Source organism: Silurus aristotelis (assembly GCF_946808225.1).
Source record: "Silurus aristotelis genome assembly, chromosome: 25".
NCBI classification, from domain to species: domain Eukaryota; kingdom Metazoa; phylum Chordata; class Actinopteri; order Siluriformes; family Siluridae; genus Silurus; species Silurus aristotelis.
The window spans coordinates 17,777,091-17,796,760 of record NC_139598.1 but is presented as its reverse complement, the minus strand read 5'-3'; the positions used below and the strand labels follow the sequence as shown (position 1 = coordinate 17,796,760).

Genomic DNA, 19,670 nt, shown 5'->3' with positions numbered 1-19,670 from the left:
GTCGGAGAGTCGGTTTGTTTATGCTCCGGCGGTACAGGAAGGAGAAACTCATTTCCTCTTTTTCTTCTCCGATTTATATCAGCGTTGCTCCCAGAACTTTGCTTTGACTGATCCCCGTTTTCTCGCAGATGAATTTTAAAATGAAAAAAAAAAAAAAAACTTTGCACGATGCGACATTCGGGACGATTTTATTTTTGTATGAAAATAAACATCTACACCATCACCGTACAAGAAGCAGGAGTTCATCATCGATATTTCAGTGCAAAATTCACTCAATACTGCGTTCCGGCGCACGGGACACGAAAATAACATCAAAACAGTCAAGAAAAAAGATCATTAAAGACCGTTACCATGGCTACCAACACACGCGTTCGTTAACCAATATGATGTACTTTTTATCCGTTTAGAGTTGCGTGTATAATGTATAATGCAATAAAACCGGGTAATTGCTTTCTAGCAGCTATAAACACTCGTTCCTGCACAGACCTCGCTTTTCTCAACAACAAAAATAAAAAATGGAGAACACGAGTAAAGAAGTGTGAACTCCTCCATCCTGAAGGTGCCTGAAAAGTTTCCTCCAACTGGAGACTCCTTCCATAAATGTTTTTATCCATGTAAATTTGGATTGTCCAGTTAAGACCCTGTGAACAAGCTGTTGCTATAGAAACGAAAACGTGTTAAAACGAGCGAATCGACACCAATCAGAACCCGGAATTCATCCGAATTCTTCGAATAATCGGGCGGAAACGTCCAAAGAGATACACGATCTTGTTTTACATGTTCATGGTGAACAGTTACACAAAATGGTCACGTGTTTGTGGTGAGAAACGTCTCGTAGATGTTCTGCAAATTCTCCACAGATGAATCGATTGTAATTCTACAGAATCAGGGGACTTTGTGTGCAGGAGTTAAGAGTTTTCTCTTCAGCTCGCTGGATATAATACCAGGAATAACAGGATTGCAAGATCATTTCTGCAGTTTGGGAATTCTGAATGGGTTCTTCATAACATCCGTCTGCTGTCCGGTAAAAAAAAAAATAAAACGTGAACGTTTAGTCTCTCTGGTCGTCTTTCTCCACGATCAGCCGTCTTTGGCTCCCGAGTGGAGAGTAGTCAAAGCCGTGGAGGTCGTGCAGGGACCTGCAGACGGGACAGGGGTATTCAGACAGACCCTCGATGTCCTCAAAAGCCATGTTGACGATGCGGACGGTGCAAGAATCGCAGTACAGGTGGCCACAGGAGAGGCGTCTGAGGCGGGCAGCGTAAGTGATGCAGCACTGGCAGTGAGGCTGAAGGTCCGAGCCTGGAGACAAGCTGCCGGTCAGAGAGCTGCTCTCCACACTCGATGGCTGGCTGGATCCCAGTTTCATGGATGACCTGAGGAGGGAAAATGTGTTGTTGAAACGATAAGGCTTCCTGTAGGTTTTTAGGTGTTGAAGGTTACAGCAGAGGTTGAGGAACTGGAAACCTGAACACCGTTCTTAACCCATTTTAGGAAAAAATATTTAAATTTATATTTATCTCAGGCTTTGAGTCAGGACTAAGATTGTGGTCGAGACAAAATAAGTCAAGACAAGATGAGATCTTGAAGATGAATATGAATCCAGCAGTGGGGGTCGAACTGAAACCGGGTTTAAGGTTCAGTAAAGTCAAACTTGGAGGAATGTTGGTTTCACAAATCACACCACTGTTTTAACTTGTGATATCAGTGAGGTGGTAAGAGGTTTTTTTTTGCGACGTTTAGGGAATAAACATGGCCAAGAACCACCTAAAAACAGGCTCAGGGGATCCATGCTTGTGTCTAGAAAAGAGAAAACCCGAGCACAGTACAGAGAAGAGAACCCAGGCACAGTTTATTTACAGAGTATTTATTTATTTAGGGGTCCAAGCACCAAGATATGAGCCTTCCAAACAACATGGCCACCACAGTTCTCTCATATCCAGCAGGTAGTTTGGTTTGAGCACTTTGGCATGACGTTTAGTGAAAAAGGTGTGCAGAATTTGAGTTATGGCCATAGATAAGGGAGGGGTTCCTTTTTTTTTTATTTATTTTTTTTACATACTTAAATAGCTGTTTTTCAGGAACTGTAATTCTGACTCAGCTGTTTCTTCCTGCACATCTGTACAAGGTGCTAATTTTCAACAATGACGGAGTTCCATGGACACCATCAGGCAATCAGATTTTAGCAATGAACTGTTTTTACAAATCTTGCTGAAAATATTTACCATTTAATAGTTGTCTATATCGTGGGGAAGAATCGAGTAGTTTGGGGTGATATTTGTAAAACCTTCTGGGACCCCACAGATCGTAGCTCGTGATTTGTAGATTGTGTATTTGTTTATTTATTTACTTTTATTTTGTGAATTCCAGAGTGTGAGAACGCCTTGTTCTGGAACGTCTACTAATTATTATTATTATTATTATTATTATTATTATTATTATTATTATTATTATTATTATTATTGTTATTATACAATTTAAGAAAGAATAGTTCCACCATCACCATAGAAACTGCAAGAAAATGAAAAAAAAAAAAGACAGCACGAACACGAAGGGAATAAAGTAACCCAGTTCCAGATATCTCCTTATTCCACTTCTTCTAGATGTAATGTTTAACATCGGCTACATGTCAGACCTGATGTTGGTGATGATGATAGTGGTGGTGGTGGTGATGATGATGGAGACCTGAAACTCACCTCTGAGATGAAGCCGGTGTTCCCTTTAAACAGTCAAAGCGAAGTGCGGAGAGAATCCTCCAAAACATGGCCATGCCTCTTTCTCTCATCACAGCGAGTAATCCTCCAGCTGTTCCGACATCCAGATGTGCGCTTACCCTTCGCTCACAGAGTGCGCCATAGAGAAAGAGAGAGGAGGAGGAGGAGGAGGACAGAAGAAAAGCTCAAACCGGGTCGTCGGGAAATCAGTTCACGGATGTAGAGCGAGAAAATTCCGGATTCAACCTTCAAAGGCGCACAGATGACAAGCACAAGTCAATACTGCGTCTCATTCACATCTCTCTCTTTCTCTCTCTCTCTCTCTCACACACACACACACACACACACACACACACACACACACACACACACACACACACACACACACACACACACACACACATGGTACATTCCAATGATACAACACACACCTGAGAAGTTTCTATCGGTCTTTAAAGGCTCGTGCGTCCACATCCTGCAAACATCGTCATTATTCTCGGGTTTTTAGAGCGCCACCTATAATCATCAAGAGCTGATGGGTAAAAAAATATATTCTGATCTGATCCTTCTTATAGCCCATGTCCTGGAAGATGCGTAACCATGGCAACTCCGCGAGAACGCACCCGCCGTCTGAATTACGCGCTTGGAGACGCGGCCCCCAAATCCATATCTTTTTTTGCGCATGAAGCCTCGGATCCTGATTCCGGCCCGAATCTGCGCCGCGGCCCACGCGCACTTATTTATAGCTCCTCGGTCTGCAGAATTTATAGCAGAAGAGGAACCTGTTCCACAGGAGCAATTCAAACATCTCACAACTGTTCCGCCTGGTGCAACCACTGACACCCGAGCTGAGAAATGGCTTCACTTCCTTTCTCCATACTGAGGAGTGCGTGTGTGCGTGCCTGTGTGTGTGTGTGCGTGCGTGCGTGTGTGTGTGTGTGTGTGTGTGCCTCAGCGTCAGTGCTGAACACTTTTGCCCTAAATGCGTGTGCTAGAAGTGAAGTCATTAATTAATTAATTAGCCGCTTGTGCGCGTATCCTGGCGCGCGCGTGTGTTAAAATGTAAGAAAATGAAAGGAAATAAGTGGTTACGTTTCTGACAAGTCACGTGATTTCGTCCCCCCCTCCGCGCCCTGGAACTGCGCGTGAACTCAGGTAGTGAATTGTGGTACGTGATAAAAGGGCACGTTTCCATTTGCGACGCGTGGTGACGTCGACAATTTGATTTCATGATTGCACTGTGTGTGTGTGTGTGTGTGTGTGTGTGTGTGTGTGTGTGTGTGTGTGTGTGTGTGTGTGTGTGGTGGGGGGGTCTGTCCGTGTCCGCGTCTCTGACCGGAAATCCGGAAATGTTCTCAGTAATCTCTTGCACTCTCAGGATCTGTTGTGTTTGTAGTGTTGCTCTAAAATGTGCTCGAGTGTAGCTCGTGCTGAAGGTCAGTATCACGCACACATCCAGAAGGAAGAGTCACATGTTCAAATAAAACAAAGAAGAAAACAGATTGCAAAGTTTTCTGTGCTTCACACGTGACTCACTGATTCCCCCTGAGAACCTGTGAGTCTCGGAGAACCTGAATTCTTCTGGACACATTCTCTCTCTCTCTCTCTCTCTCTCTCTCTCTCTCTCTCTCTCTCTCTCTCTCTCTCTCTCTCTCTCTCTCTCTTTGTTCATGCAGTAAAACCTGAATATTATGGTGTTTATCTGAAAAGTGATCTACTTCTGCACACACACACACACACACACACACACACACACACACACACACACACACACACACACACACACACACACACACACTTCTGTCCAAGACATTTGCAGTGTGTGTGTGTGTGTGTGTGTGTGTGTGTGTGTGTGTTTGTGTGTGTAATTTACACTGATCAGTAATAACATTGACATTATAACATTATTAGTGGTGAAGTGAAGAACACTGATGATCTTCATCATGGCACCTGTTAGTGGGTGGATTTATTTATCAGGCAGCAGGTGAATATTTTGTCCTCAAAGTTGCTGTTAGAAGCAGGAAAAATGAGCTTAACGATTTGAGCGAGTTTGACAAATTGTGACGTCTAGACGACTGGGATAGAGCATCTCCAAAACTGCAGCTCTTGTGGGATGTTCCTGGTCTGCAGTGGTCAGTATTTATTAAAAGTGCTGGAACAGTGGTTAATGCTGTGTGCTGTAGCTTTCTGATGTTAGAGAGTCAGACTTACACAATTCCTGTGACCGGTGCCAATAATTTTAGACTCCACAACAACTGTGGAGTGTAACACACACACACACACACACACACACACACACACACACACACACACACACACACACACACACACACACACACACACAAACTTGAATTAATTAGGAAGGAAACTTGAGAAAACGAAAAAAAAAAAAAAAAAAACCCTCAAAGAAATGCAGAAGAACCGGTGATGAAATGGTCGCAATCAGATGATGAAAGAAACTTGTTTCTCAGGTTGTAACGCAATTTTCTCAGCCGAACATCCAATCACATGCGATATGCAAATGAGTATGCTAATAAAAAAAATCAGAATTATCAGCGAAAATGTTTTTCTTTGGAAAAAAAAAAAGCCTGCAGTAAAATAGAGTAGCGTTTAGTAATTGCGTTTTATTTATTGGGGTCGCAGCGCCACCTGCTGTTTTCTTCCGACTTTATGATCAGATTCGGTTTCATAACATTTCATTATTTCCTACAAATTATACAAAGCTTAAACTCATCTAATCGAGTTATGGTGATATATAGTAAAACTGTTGCATTTGGCTGAAGATCTTCAATGTGCCACACACATCTACTATGTGATTCTAAAGTATTTCCGAGTGTGTTCATTGCAGGTGCTCATTACTGTGTTCCTTCATCACTGTTCTTGATCTAAACACCAGATTTGTGTGAAATAACTTCTTTTAAAATCCTCACATCTCTCAGGTGTGTGACAGAGCAGTGACATGCATGAAGCCTTATTTAAAACCCAGTCACATCATTTCACAGCCTGTTGCTAAGCAGTGTATGAGAGCATCATCATCATCATCAGCAGCATCATCATCAGCAGCATCATCATCAGCAGCAGTCTGGAATTGAGCTGAGGAACAGCCACCCATTTTTCTTTTTAACACAAGAGACTCCTTATGAAAGAAACTGATGCGAGGTAAAAAAAAACAAAAACAGATCAGGGTTTAAGATCCTTGACTTCACTCATCCTCATCGCTCCTGATTCATAATTCAGTGATGTGAAGTCAGAAGTCAATCACACACACTTTTGATCTAAGGCAGGAGGCAGTGCTGCATGTTCTGGACACAAATATGTCATTAAACTGAGACACACATGATTTATTATTGTATTTTTGTTAATCATTGTGGTCATGCTGAAACTGGATAATAAAGAAATATCCACACAAATAAATAAATAAATAAAATTATTATTATTATTATTATTATTATTATTATTATTATTATTATTATTATCTAAAGGGCATATTTAAGAAAAATATGAGATTGGCTGTATGAGCGAAACCTTATAACACTGGTGGGGCAACAAACAGCCAAATAGTAGTAGAATTATAATTATAATGATGATGATGATGATGCTGATGCTGATTAGTCTTATTATGCTATTATAACTCATTATACAATACATCTTCCAGCTCTCATGAACGACCATCTGTCTGTCTGTCTGTCTGTCTGTCTGTCTGTCTGTCTGTCTGTCTGTCTGTCTGTCTGTCTGTCTCTCTCTCTCTCTCTCTCTCTCTCTCTCTCTCTCTCTCTCTCTCTCTCTCTCTCTTTCTCTCTGTTTGTCTCTGTTTCTCTTTTCCTCTTTCTCTCTCTGTCCACTTGTCTCTTTACTTGTTTCTGCCTGTCGCACTCTCTCTCTCTATCTCTTTTTATCGGTTTGTCTGTCTGTCTGTCTGTCTGTCTGTCTGTCTGTCTGTCTGTCTGTCTGTCTGTCTGTCTGTCTGCCACCATCTCTCTGTCTGTCTGTCTGTCTGTCTGTCTGTCTGTCTGTCTGTCTGTCTGTCTGTCTGGTTCTCCTTCAGCAGAGTGTTTCTAAAGGAACATCTGATGTGCATTAAACGCGTCTCACCTCCGTGATCAGCGGTGAGCGCGAGACGCAGAGCACACTGCGTAGGGCGCATCATCCGCGTGCACAGACCGGTGACGTTGAGAACACACACACACACACACACACACACACACACACACACACACACACACACACACACACACACACACACACACACACAGAATAGCATGATAGCGTGTTCCCATGTTAGAATAACAGCACGTCACTAAGGACAGGACGTGACCATGGCATCACCATCAGCATCACCATCATCTCCACTACATGAGAACAGCAAACTAGTGTAATCCTGCACTCAGTCCTAAATATTCACATCTACAGAACACAAATTGGTATATAAATAATATATAGGATGGTGATGATCACATTATCGTGTAAAAAAGTAAAAATAAAAATGGATGTGGATTTATCGCGGGTTTTAATCGTATCCCCCCTCTGTTTTGTGGCCGAATGGTACAGTCCTATGTTGGGCAGGCGGAGGGAGGAGGGAAATCTCGGTGTAGTAGGGGAGCGCTGTTCTCCTGTTACACGGGTAAACCGAGGACCCTGGGCATTAAACAGGCATCCCACATTCTGAAGAAAACACTCCTTTTCCCCAAATCAATCCATCCTCAAGGAGAGATTAACGGAAAGACGACATAAAAAAATCATCCAGGTGAGTGTTAATGAGAGGATGGGAAATGATCCTATAGGTATTAGGATGGCTATATATTATATATTTTTTTATGATATTATATTATTTAAATAATAAAAATCTGCCCTTGAAATGAGTATAGAAAAAAATACATTATTTGGAAATAAAAATAATACTAAGTGTCCCTTATGTACTATGGAATGGTCCTAAAGGAGGCGAATCCTCCTGCATGATGTTCTTTATTCTCTAATTCCGCGCATTGATTCTGCTCTCAGAGCGTCGTGTCTTCTGCATGCACCTTCACACACCTTTGTGATCGAGGGAAAGATTGAAACAGGTTGTTTTATAATGGTGTTAATTGAAAACCGGTCTGAGCCTCGCCCCTTCCTTCACCTTCGAGCTGGGGCACAATGTCGAGCTGACAGCCCCGAAATGATGCTCTATTGTCCAGGAGTGATCATAACGGCGTTATAACACGTCATCAGACCCGCATTCATTTGCGTGTGTAGCGTGGAGGGAAAATGAGCTTCTTCTTTTTTTTTTTTTTTTTTTGCTGGTCGTCATGACGCGAGCAATGACCTTGCAGCAGCACAAGATGATAAAGAAGAAGAAAATGAAGCTGATGTAAATGGCAGGAGAGTGGGATTCTTTTTCCCCATGGATGCAAAAAAAAAAAAAGAAGAAGAAAAAAAAAAAAAAAGGTTTTGCACCTGTGTGAACAAAAGACACCTGGGTTAGAGATGGAGTGGAGATGTAGAGGTGTGGAGATGGAGTCAGGATGCAGTCACGATTCATGGGCAGTTTGGAGGAGGAATATTTGCCCTGTGCTGTAGTGGCCCAAATGAATGTAGTGCATGTGAATGTTAACTGTTAGCGTCACATCATCATGAAATTGCACCCTGGGATGAAAATACGAAATGGAACGTTTGATCGCAGGTCTTCCATCGAAGATCTTTATCCAATAATGTGCTGATTGTGATGGTGGGTCTGTCTGGTGGTCAGGGTCCGAGCAAGCTGAAGAACAAACAGAATATTGTCAGTGTGGGACAGAACAGCTATACACACATACTCGTCTTGATCATTTCCGCATGTTATTGTGAAACCTCTGCTTTATAATCGATTATTTCTCATCAGTAAACACCAGTCTTCTCACATGTTTGGAGCTGTGTATGTTATCTGTAATCTCTCCTATGGTAGATGCTCTCATCTTCGCTATGTTTATGGAAAATGTTACATTTCCACACACAGGAACCCTGAATTACCTTACACATGCTCCCACTAAACACTTGTTCCAAACATTGATCTAATGGGCTCTTAGCGAACTGAAGCATCCAGTTGTTCTGCAGCTTCATCCACCTGCTTGGTCCAAACCCCTATTGAGACATTTCACTAATAATCCCAGCTGTGGTGCTCGTTTTGATGAGATTCCTTGCAGTCTACTTTCTCCGGGCTGCAGCCCTATCGACCCTGTAACCTTGAGAGGAACCCTCGGAGGAACCTTCAGGAAGCCCTGAATGGTGGAACAGTTTTATGCTAGGGCGGAAAGCGCCGTTCTGGATTTATCACTTACTCCAGACGGATCCTGGGGATCATGTGACGCTTTTCCAGTCTGGTGTTGATTAAAGCTATTTCAGCTATTTGCTCTGGGTTCCGTCTGGAGATGTGATCGTGTGTGGTAGATCAGATCATTTGAATTGGATTTGTACAGTAGGTAACCACGTAAGATATCAAAAACAGAACCGTGTTTGCTCTTAGAGGTGTGGTTTAGGGCCGTCAGAATGAATCCATAGCTGGATGAAAATGAAGAGGTTCTTTGTTAAATTCACAGCAGCGATTGCGTGATGGTCAACGAACTTGAGAATTGGATATTTGCACCCAACCAGTCCCAACAAAAATCAGTGAGATCTTTCTAGTACCATTGACCTTGATGTGACCTTTTATATGTGTGCTCTGTTTTCAGGTAACAGAAATTGCTGGATGGTTCATTTCAGACCCATAAATGGTCAGTATTTAAAGAATGTTAAAGTAGTTTCATGTTGGTAGAATTTTCTTACACATCAGGAAGAAAATCGACAGCAGCAGATTTTGATTAAGGTGGGCGTGGCCTGGGCTGAGTCCTGGGCTTAGTCTTTATGATTACAGCAGCAGATCTTTACCACAAATCTACAGCATACAGGTGAGATCATTTAACCTTTGGAGCAGGAGGTGATTCAGTAGCACAGAAGCTTCTCGAGCTGTGGTAGAACAATAAGATGAATCGGGCAAAAAAAAAAAAATGCACTGCCCCCTGAAGTGCAGAACGTATCAACACTCTGTATTGTAAGAGGAGTTTGTTGTTTGCCGCAGGGCCACGAAAACGTCAAGAAAACGCCGAGCATTTTCAAAGAATCCCAGGAGCATTCTAAACCAGACCTCTGTGTTGATTTTAGAATGAACTCACAAAGAAAAGTTGCTAAAGGAAATGTGCATAAAACACAGGGAATAAATCAGTAGCCTGGGCACCACGGATAAGCAGATTACGTGTCCAGGCTATTAGCTGTTATTCATTTTCTCACAGGATTAGTCGGGTCAGTAGGCAGGAAGTCACCAGTGATGTTTTTTTTCTCCTGTTCAGCAGTCAGAGGAAGATAAAACCCTGCTCATTATTGCCTTTTTTATTATTTTTTTTAATACGCTGTGCATTTGACTTTCAAGCCGCTTGTTTCCCAAATCCACCGCACACATCAGCACATTTTTATCACACTGATTGTTTTCTGACTGTAAATGATAGACTGTAAATGTAGCGACTATTTATATTTTAGGGATATTTCTGCTTGTGGAAACGGCGCGAAGACGCCACATGAATCCGTGAGAACATGAAGATCTTTACTGTATGATTTGAAGCAGCACTCGGACAATTCGTAGCTGAAACAATAGCGACTTGCGAAGTCTTTTGTGACGATTGACAGAAGAGGTGATAATCAGAAACAGAAAAAAAATAAAAGGCTAAATATTTACTAGTAAACTGTATATTCATTGGGGTCGCGGGGGCAGCAGTCTAAGCAGGCCCCTGCCTTCGACTGCTGCCCAATCCTCACAGCACCGTCCCTCACGGTCCCTCCTGCTGGTGGTGAGCCCACGGGAAGGCGGCCCTACGTCACTCCGACGTCACGGACCTTGATATTTCCCTCATAAACATTATCCACCCCCGGAGCATAGAGGGTTAAGGGCCTTGCTCAAGGGCCCAATAGTGGCAGCTTGGCAATACCGGGGCTTGAACCCCAGACCTTCCGCTCGGCAACCCAGCGCCTTAACCGCTGGAGCCACCACTCCCCAGTAAACTGTATATTATTATTTTATTGCCTAAGCGACGGCATTTTAGAGGAATGTGTTATGATTGTGGAATATGCAGGATGCTGGCGATTTTTTTGGACTCACAAATTTATTTATAAAAACACACGAAACATTTGAAATGATGAAATGTTTATTTTACAATTGAAGATGCACTTTGAAAATGTTTTCAAAAATATTTTGATTATTTAGGGGCGGGGTTTGTGCACATACTGTTTATATAACGTCATTTACAACAGAATGTCACACAAATCATTTCTTGAGTCTATTTATTGCTCTGATCTCGATACCTTTTTCCGTCCTTGTACCTCCTGTTGTTCTGATCCAGCAGATAATCTGGTCTTCTGATAGCCAGTTTGGTCTCAGAACCACAAGGATTTAAAAAAACAACAACATGCCAGTCTTTATTATTATATATTAACACAAAAAATTCAGTTCCAGCCATATTTCCTCCATCTTTTATTTCCACCCCCACCTGTGCACACACACCTGCCATCCGCATCGTGCCCAAACACGGAAAAAGCCATTGTGTGTCTTTGTTTAGAAGGTAAATAACTGCTGTGAATAGCATATATTTGGTAATTCAGCTTATTATTCAGTTTTTGATTGTAAAGCTTAAAATGTCTTCTTCTTCTCATTATTATTATTATTATTCAGAACCTAATTTTGTGGTATTAGAAATTCATACACACTTCCTCACCCTCTTCCTCTTCCTCTTCCTCATCTGGGTGACACTGAATGCCCACTCATTACAGTTCCATTATTGTTGAGGTTTTCAGCTGTTCCCTGGTAGACACTTGAAAGTAGAACCTGTTCCTGGTCACTGTGGTCCTGAGCCGCATTGATTCTATTAATTCCAGTCCAAATCCATCTTCATGGTTCTTAAATTTAATCCTCCAGAGTATCTCCATGGATCTTTAGACTGTTTGAGTGATACAATCTTCAGTGGCAGCGAGTGGGCTCCATTTGCAAAGATCTCCATTCAGAGGTAGGATGAATGCCATGAATGCTATCTAACTAGCCTAGTTTGATTGTTAGGTTTATTATTCTCAGTGTTGCAGATGAAATAATGATCGATGAGAAGTTTGCTTGATGAAAAGCTGGCTTCAAAGCGTAATGTCACATCATTTTGCAACATTCTCATCCACCATGTTTTATTGTTCTCACTGGCTATGGGGGGAAAACAAAATGGTTAACGTCACACACACTGTTGTACCTCCATGACCGAAAAAGGTCTCTGAGCAGGTGTTTTTGGTGGATAAGATGTGCTCTATAATCCTAACCTGGGCCATTAGAATAAGCACCGTTTCATCAGAGCAGAGGCTCGTCAGGGTCGTGAGCGTTTCCTGGGATGCGGCGAGACTAAATGGACGTGCTGTAGTCGCGATGATGGAGCGAAGGTGTCCATGGCGACAGCGAATACGGAGAGCGATGAGAGACGAGTGCTGTCTCGAAATGTCCTCTCTCACTCTCTCCAGGAACTCATGCTGCAATCTAGCAGGTTACCATGGAGTATTTAGAGAAGTCATGTGCAGGTGTACAGTAGCTTAACAGTGTTGATGCGTAAGATGGTCTTTAACCTAACAGAAAAACAGAAAAGAATCGATTTTGTCATATTGCAGGAGGTTGTATTATCTCCCGGGTGATGCAGTGCCATTTAGTCTTTGTATCTTTAACTGTTTACATTTTTTGAACCAACTAATGCAAGAAATGTGTATTTTACTTCATTAAAAACCAATGTCCTACTTTTAGACATTTCTTTTGCATAGAATTCAAATGCACAATAGATGTAGTTCATCAGCACCTTTACTACTAAAGATGTTCTAGCAGGCATTTTAATTCGGGATTAGACAGAACTCGAACTATCACTAAGTTTAAAAAGGAGTAAGAAGGTCCATTTTCTTCTTTCGATGAGGTTCAGGAAATTCAGATGATGCATCTTTCTGTTGAATATGTTGAGTGAAGATACTGTTCCGAACACAAGATGTTAAATGGAGTCACACAGTAATGCTGAAATGATACAATTTCAGGACAATGTCTAAAGCCACAGGACTGCATCTCCCATCAGCCCCTCATGTCACTTGACACTAAAGACTTTCACCTGATTCCAATTCACATCTGATTAGCACTTGTATACAGCCTCGTTCTTCACGGCATTTACTATCTGAGATTTGTGCTTCTGCGGTTGTCGTCGATGTTATTTTGTGTAGGTCTTGGCTTTCGTTTGTATTTTGGAATGAAATATTATAATCATCGACACTTGCGTCTACGTTCACGCTCATTACAGGACACAGAGTAAATCCAGACGTGGTACTCAATTCATTCTGTGCTATTCAGACTGCAGACAAACAGCAAACCGCTTCTATTGTGTGTCCTTTTTTTCAAAGCGTTATTGTTCCATCTCCATCAGCTCTTCATTTCGTTTAGATTAAAGCAACAAGGCAGCTAAAAACGACTGCTAAATCATTACCTTGTCTTCGCTGTCATACATTAATTGTAAGTGGTTTATTTGTATTTGAGTTAAATAGAAATATGAGTCAGGACTGTAGCATGAATAATCTGATATATATATATATTTTTTTGTATGATAAAAAAAAGTTTTTTTTATTAGAGTCGTTATAGAACATTAGATTTCGCTCGGTTTATTTCAGTATGCGGCTCGGGATGATGAGTTTGGGGTTATTTAGTTCCGACAGTGTGTTTAATAGAGTGCGAGAACGTGGGAATGAGCAGAGCAGAATCAGCAAGCGTGGACATTTAATAATGACTCGAGAGCTAATGGGCTCGGTGCTCAGTGCTCGCTGAGGAGAACTGCTCACACATGGAGCCTACTTTTATTGTTGTAAGATGCTGTAAGATGATTTCTCCTTTATTAGCATTACATAATGGACTAGGTTTGGGATTATTGTTGTGTATGACCAGACATGTCTGCAACTTTATTTGGTAGATATTATTAACCTAACATGCATAATTATACAATTTTTAGAGTTTATTAATAGAGGAACGACAAAAAACATTTTGCTGAAATATAAATTCTGAACTCACGTCAGGCAAACAGCAACAGAGAAAAAGGAAATTTACTTGTTATCAACAACAAGCATCAACAGACTCTAGCTGAGGCACACACCTAGACAGCAAAAGAGTGGGCTGGAATAGACAGGAACTATATTAAGACACTAATAGCAAGACTGAGCTGTTATTAAAGTTAGTGGAGGTGGAACTTTTCTAAATCAGAAAATGAAATGGCATTGCAGGGAACATTCTTTTGTACAAGTGAATGGAAAGAGTGCGGTTAGAACAAGGCCACTTTTACCCCGTGTTTTGATGTGTACCTGTCAATGGGAAATTGTTATAGAATGAAGGGGTTAGGATTAGGGTTAGCAGTTGGGATTAGGGTTAGGTGTAGAGGTTAAGATTATGGTTAGCGGTTGGGATTAGGGTTAGGTGTAGAGGTTAGGATTATGGTTAGAGGTTGGGATTAGGGTTAGGTGTAGAGGTTAGGATTATGGTTGGAGGTTGGAATTAGGGTTAGGTGTAGAAGTTAGGATTATGGTTAGCGGTTGGGATTAGGGTTAGGTGTAGAGGTTAGGATTATAGTTAGAGGTTGGGATCAGGGTTAGGTGTAGAAGTTAGGATTATGGTTGGAGGGTGGAATTAGGGTTAGGTGTGGATGTTAGGATTATGGTTAGCAGTTGGGATTAGGGTTAGGTGTAGAAGTTAGGATTATGGTTAGCGGTTGGGATTAGGGTTAGGTGTAGAGGTGAAACATGTACAAGGTTCAGGTTGTTTACCGCACCAGACCAGTGTCTTCTCTTTCTTTCTAAAATCCTCTCCATGTGTGGAATAAACAGGACCGTCAGGATGCAAGAGACATGATAACTTTATCACAAACAGTACGCAATAGCAGCTATAAACAGTTGCTTTTTTAATCTATTTATCAAAGCCCTAAAACTGGAGACTCCTTCCAAGAATGTTCAGAAATAAACACGTCTCCTATTAGAAAAGATATTTACACCGTATGAACAATTTTTAACATTTAGATTGTTTGCTTTACTGGACAAGCGCATTAATATTAATATACACCTGTGATTTGTAACTGCTGTCATAGTTGCTGTCCCAAAACATTAATCCACGCCTTCTAACTAATTAGAATGTACAATTTTGATGACATTGAAGGCTTTTTTTCAGTATGGATTAGAAGCAGTCTGTAGTTTTATTTTGAAGGATGTTTCCATCCAGCTGTGAGAAGGAGTAGGTGGAGAAGGAGAAGGAGGAGAGGGAGGAGGACTATGGATGGAAGGTTGGCATCAGATGGTGTGTGTGGGTGTGTGATGTGGAGTTGACGGTGGGAGATGATAGCGTTCAGAGCGGGGATGCTGTGAGTCATCACGACTGCTAATGCGACGCTGTATAATTGAACTGGGTTCGCTGTTCCAAGTGAGCAATGGCACAGTTATTCATTATGAGTTTTTTATTTATGAAAAAAACTACAAAGTTTCTCAGTGTTTCTCTGTGAATGACCGTGTAGCACCACAACCACACCCACACTGTAAATCTGTAAATCCTAAATCTCCAACAGAAGGATTATCCTTATGATTAGCTAGTTCAAAGCGAATAGTGTATCAGACAAGGTTAAGCTCTTCACCCTTTTTGGATTATCATGTTTGACATTTATGTGCTCAATGGAAGTCATTACATATTTGATACCATATAGCAAATTACATCACTACAGAGATCGAGGCGTGTCCTGAGAGTCACATAGAATACAGATTAACATGGCAGAGGTAGAGCTGCATCTTCCTGCAGACACAACAAGAAAAGAATGTCGGGTTTTGTTTCATCTTTTGATTCATCTTTGTCTGTCAGAACTAAATAAATAAAAGCAAGTTATCATATTAGAAAAGTCGATTCAAAATCGGATCACACTGCATCGTAATATGGGTAAATTGTATCGCATGGCATAACTGCTTCAAATGTATCTTCAATGTATCGTATTATTGGCGATAAATCAGGATGTGAATCGCATCAACCTCAGTTATAGAGATGCACATCCCTATTATATACTATATAGATTATACAGTATATTATAGATAACTTGATTCTCATAGTTTTGGTGTATAAACTGTATACAGTGTGTTGAGTAAATATTCACAGTACAGTTTACTAAATCATTTACAAATTAACACACAAAATATGTCTGATCTGTCTTCCCTCTTAGTAGAATGATAAAATTCATTTATCATTTCACTTACAGTCTTCAAATTGATAAAGCAATATTTATTTGATGGTCTGGGTTAGAACCTGTATTTCCGTATTTGTCTGCTCCGGTGGTTTTTTTTGTCCTCCTATTGGATTTGGCTTGACTAAGCACAACTAAATGGGAAATCTCCCCCTGGGTTTCATCCATCTGCCCAGCAATGTGACAAATTTCCTTCACTCACTCCTTCACTTCACTAAATTTAGCTTCGACTCCTTTGCTGTGGGTTTGGGTTAATTTCTAGTTGATGCTATGATTCTTACAAAGCCGGCATGTAATTTCTTTTGCCTTTGCATCCCATTTTTCCCCGTGTGGCCATTTGCCAATTCCCACCTTCTGCCTAGTTCTCCCCTGGAGGGACAACGGCTACCAATGTGAAGGGGTGAAGGCTAACACATGATTCTTCTGAGACCCGTGCAGCCACCGCATGACATTCCGAGTGTGAATTATCATTATGGCGTTCTGGTGCGGTTCACAGCAGCTCAGGAACATTGTGTTTCGGTACATTTTACTTGCAATAAAAATCACATGCACAGCAGATTTAAGAGCGCATTCACATCCACTTCATTTATTTAGCTTCGGGTCTGTGTGCTCCATGTTCGGGTTATATCTTTTTATAAGGGTGGGTTTTATTGATCTTCTCTCTTTTTGCAATTTTTTCCAGGAATTTTGCCATAGAAAGTTTTCTCTCGCTTTTATGTTATTCTTTTGCTGCTTAGATTTAGACTTGTTCCCGAGGTTAAAGGTGTGTGTAAGGGTTGGACAACGTAAGGGACAAATTTAGCAGTGTATTCCAGGATGATTGGAATATAGAGACCCCTGGGTTACACCTTTACTCCACTCCTACGATCCGTTTCCTCATCTCATATTGGGCATTTCCTTGTCTTCTGCTCTCGGCTGAGCTCCTCTGGGTTTGTCAGCAGGCCTTGCAGCTGATTGATGCAGACTTTGGTGCAGTCCCAACACACACACACACACACACACACACACACACACACACACATACACCGTGTCCTCTTTATCATCTTGAAGTGTCGATGTCACGTTGCCCTTGTGTAGCCTTAGAGTCTGCGAGAAGAATCGCTGCATTCCCAGTGGCACCATCAATGCAGCTTCAAAATATTCGATTACATAATTAGGTCTTTCATCAGCGCTGAACAAGAGCTGGCACTGGCCCACCCCTTACACGATCGCTGCTTTACAATCGAGTCATTCCTAATGAAGCATGATGCTCTCTGTCTCTGCTCCTGGACTCCAGTCAGCCTGGTACACTCCCATTTGTCCTCATCACAGCTGCATGTTTGCACCAAATGACTGGCCTTTATATCAACAAAACTGGGGTTCGGGTTGGAAAAACCTCGAGTGGAAATCTGTGCTTCTCCAGGCTTGGGGATTTTTTCAAAACAGCCATCGTGTAGAGTTGCAGAAGTGATTTAACCGAACGGCAGTGTCGAGTAGTTGCTGAACTCTGGCTTTTACTTAGTTGCACTGAATGAAGTCTAAGTGAAATGTAAGTGTTCCACAGAGTTCGGCTCCCTGCTGAATCGTTAGCAAATAGAATGTCTGCAAAGTGCTGACCAACACGGCACTCTCCATCTCTACTGTCACACACATGAAGCCTTTTAAGCGAGAGGATTTTCAAAACTACGCAAGTTTAAGGTTCCACGTTGTCATACCTCGATCGATACTGATGTATTATGCATGATAGTTGCTGGCTTGACTTTGCTGGTCTGGTCATTGAGAGAAATCGATTCGAAGAATCGCCCTGCATACTCTACACACGCCACACGTTTCTAGGGGTTCTGAAATACGCCTAAATCACAATTGAATTTGTTACTGTTTGTGTTGCCCATGACATTTTTTCCCCCTTAATGTTACGTTCTCGATTTAATGAACAAGAGATTAAATAATGTCTTCTTATTCTTCTTCTTTTGACTGCTCCTGTTCAGCGAACAAACCCACAGCGAATCGTCCGTCTCCATACCCCCCTGTCTTCTACATCTCCCTCGTTGAAGCCAACCACCTGCATGTCTTCCCTCACCACATCCATAAACCTCCTTCTTGGTCTTCCCCTTTTCTCTTTTTTTTCTCAAAGTTTGATCTGTTAATGCTCGAGGGGTCACGACTGTTTGGTAGAAAAAGAGGGAGCAACACAATATTAGGCAGGTGGTCATAATGTTATGCCTGATTGGTGTATTATACATAATTCTAGCTATCTGCTAAAGTTAGCTTCCTGCAGATGACATCACTGATGACCTCCTCATTGCTGTACAGGTTTCGACTCGTTAATGACCTGCATTGGATACGAGCGCATGCTGTAAATGTTCGTCTGCCGTGAGTTCAGTTTTTAGCGATACGACACTGAGACAGCTTGCTGAGCAATGCTTCTGCTGCTCAAACAGTAAAATGAGCAGCGCTCTTTGTATCGACCTTTTCTCCCATCGAGATGGAAGCGCCAATCGTTTGGCCGCCTCATTATCTCTGGGGACACGATGTGGTGAGAAAGGTGAGAGAAGAAAGACCAGCATGCTCCCTCAAGCTGATGAGCTCTATTTGTGGAGAGGAAATCAACAGCGAGGGCATTCCACAAAGCAATTACCCCTGGGTGACAAGAAGAGAGAGAAGAGAGAGCAGAGCGAGAACAAGTGAACAAAGAGGCAGAAAACGAGATCTACAGCCTGTGCTGTCTCACGCGCCGTAACATTTCTCTATGAATGTATCCTTGTCTGCCTCACTGATGTCATGTCTTTATCTATATTAAGAACAACTCAGGCTTTGGAGGTTTATTTGTCCAACTAACAACATATTCCCAACCGGGAGCATTTTCATTGCTGTGGTTGTTTCTGATGTAGCTGTCATGTTCTCAGCAAGTTCCTTAGAATACTAAAATCACAGAGAGAAGGAAAGAGGCAGCTCACAAGGTCACATGCAAGGCCTCAGCGTGTACCAGAAAAAAAATCCATGGCCAGTCGATGGTTCTGTGAATAATTAGAGCTGGGTTATCGCCGTGTCCCTCAGAGATTTGTTTCCACGCCTCGCAGCTCTTTAATAACCAACACAGACAGAACGTTTCAGAATTTCAATTAATAACCATAACCTTTTATTTCGCTCAAATCATCATGGATTGTACAGAATTAATCGGAATGCGGCTCCAGAGCATGAAGTCCTACAGGATATTGCTACACTGATTTCATTTTGTCATAATAGTCCTGCTAACAAACGGCCTTTTAATTAATACACTGATTGATATCGGTGCTCGCGAGCTGTGCGCATCATCTGGCCTCGGCGACGGGCAAGAAATGAAGACAAACTATGATTTAGATAAATGAAGGAATAAAAAAATAGTAAAAATAGTCTTGTTTTTGGCTCTAGGTTCACTTGAATGGATCTGGTACTGCACAATCGATCAAATTTGTACCCAATTAGCAACGAGATAGATTTTATTAATTGCTCTATATCTATACTAACGTTAGCAAACCATGTTGGCTTGCAAGCCTACTGTCGGGCCTACTATTCTATAACTAAATCACACTGAGTTAATTGGTCCTGATTTGCTTCGCATCATGACAATGCTAACCCGACTGCTAGAGTATGTTAGCATGTCCATTTATGTTGAAACTGACAAAGAAACCTCTAGCGAAAAAAA

At 41.7% G+C, this 19,670-nt stretch overlaps 2 protein-coding genes across 2 annotated transcripts in view; one reads left to right on the top strand and one right to left on the bottom strand.

Annotated features, from left to right (window-relative positions):
- Window positions 1-172: 172 nt before the first annotated feature.
- Window positions 173-3,847, bottom strand: LOC310719715 (uncharacterized protein). Its single transcript, XM_083529704.1, has 3 exons — window positions 3,146-3,847; window positions 2,697-2,960; window positions 173-1,376 (listed from the first exon to the last, which is right to left on the bottom strand). Exons 2-3 carry the CDS (start codon window positions 2,783-2,785, stop codon window positions 1,052-1,054), a joined length of 414 nt encoding a protein of 137 aa, XP_083385830.1. The 5' UTR covers window positions 2,786-2,960; window positions 3,146-3,847; the 3' UTR covers window positions 173-1,051.
- Window positions 3,848-6,815: 2,968 nt separating this feature from the next.
- The window catches only part of sv2a (synaptic vesicle glycoprotein 2A), a 30,993-nt gene continuing 18,138 nt past the window's right edge, over window positions 6,816-19,670 (top strand). Inside the window, exon 1 of the mRNA XM_083529695.1 lies at window positions 6,816-7,458. The gene's annotated coding sequence lies outside the window, so the exon portion shown is untranslated. The remainder of the gene's footprint in view (window positions 7,459-19,670) is intronic.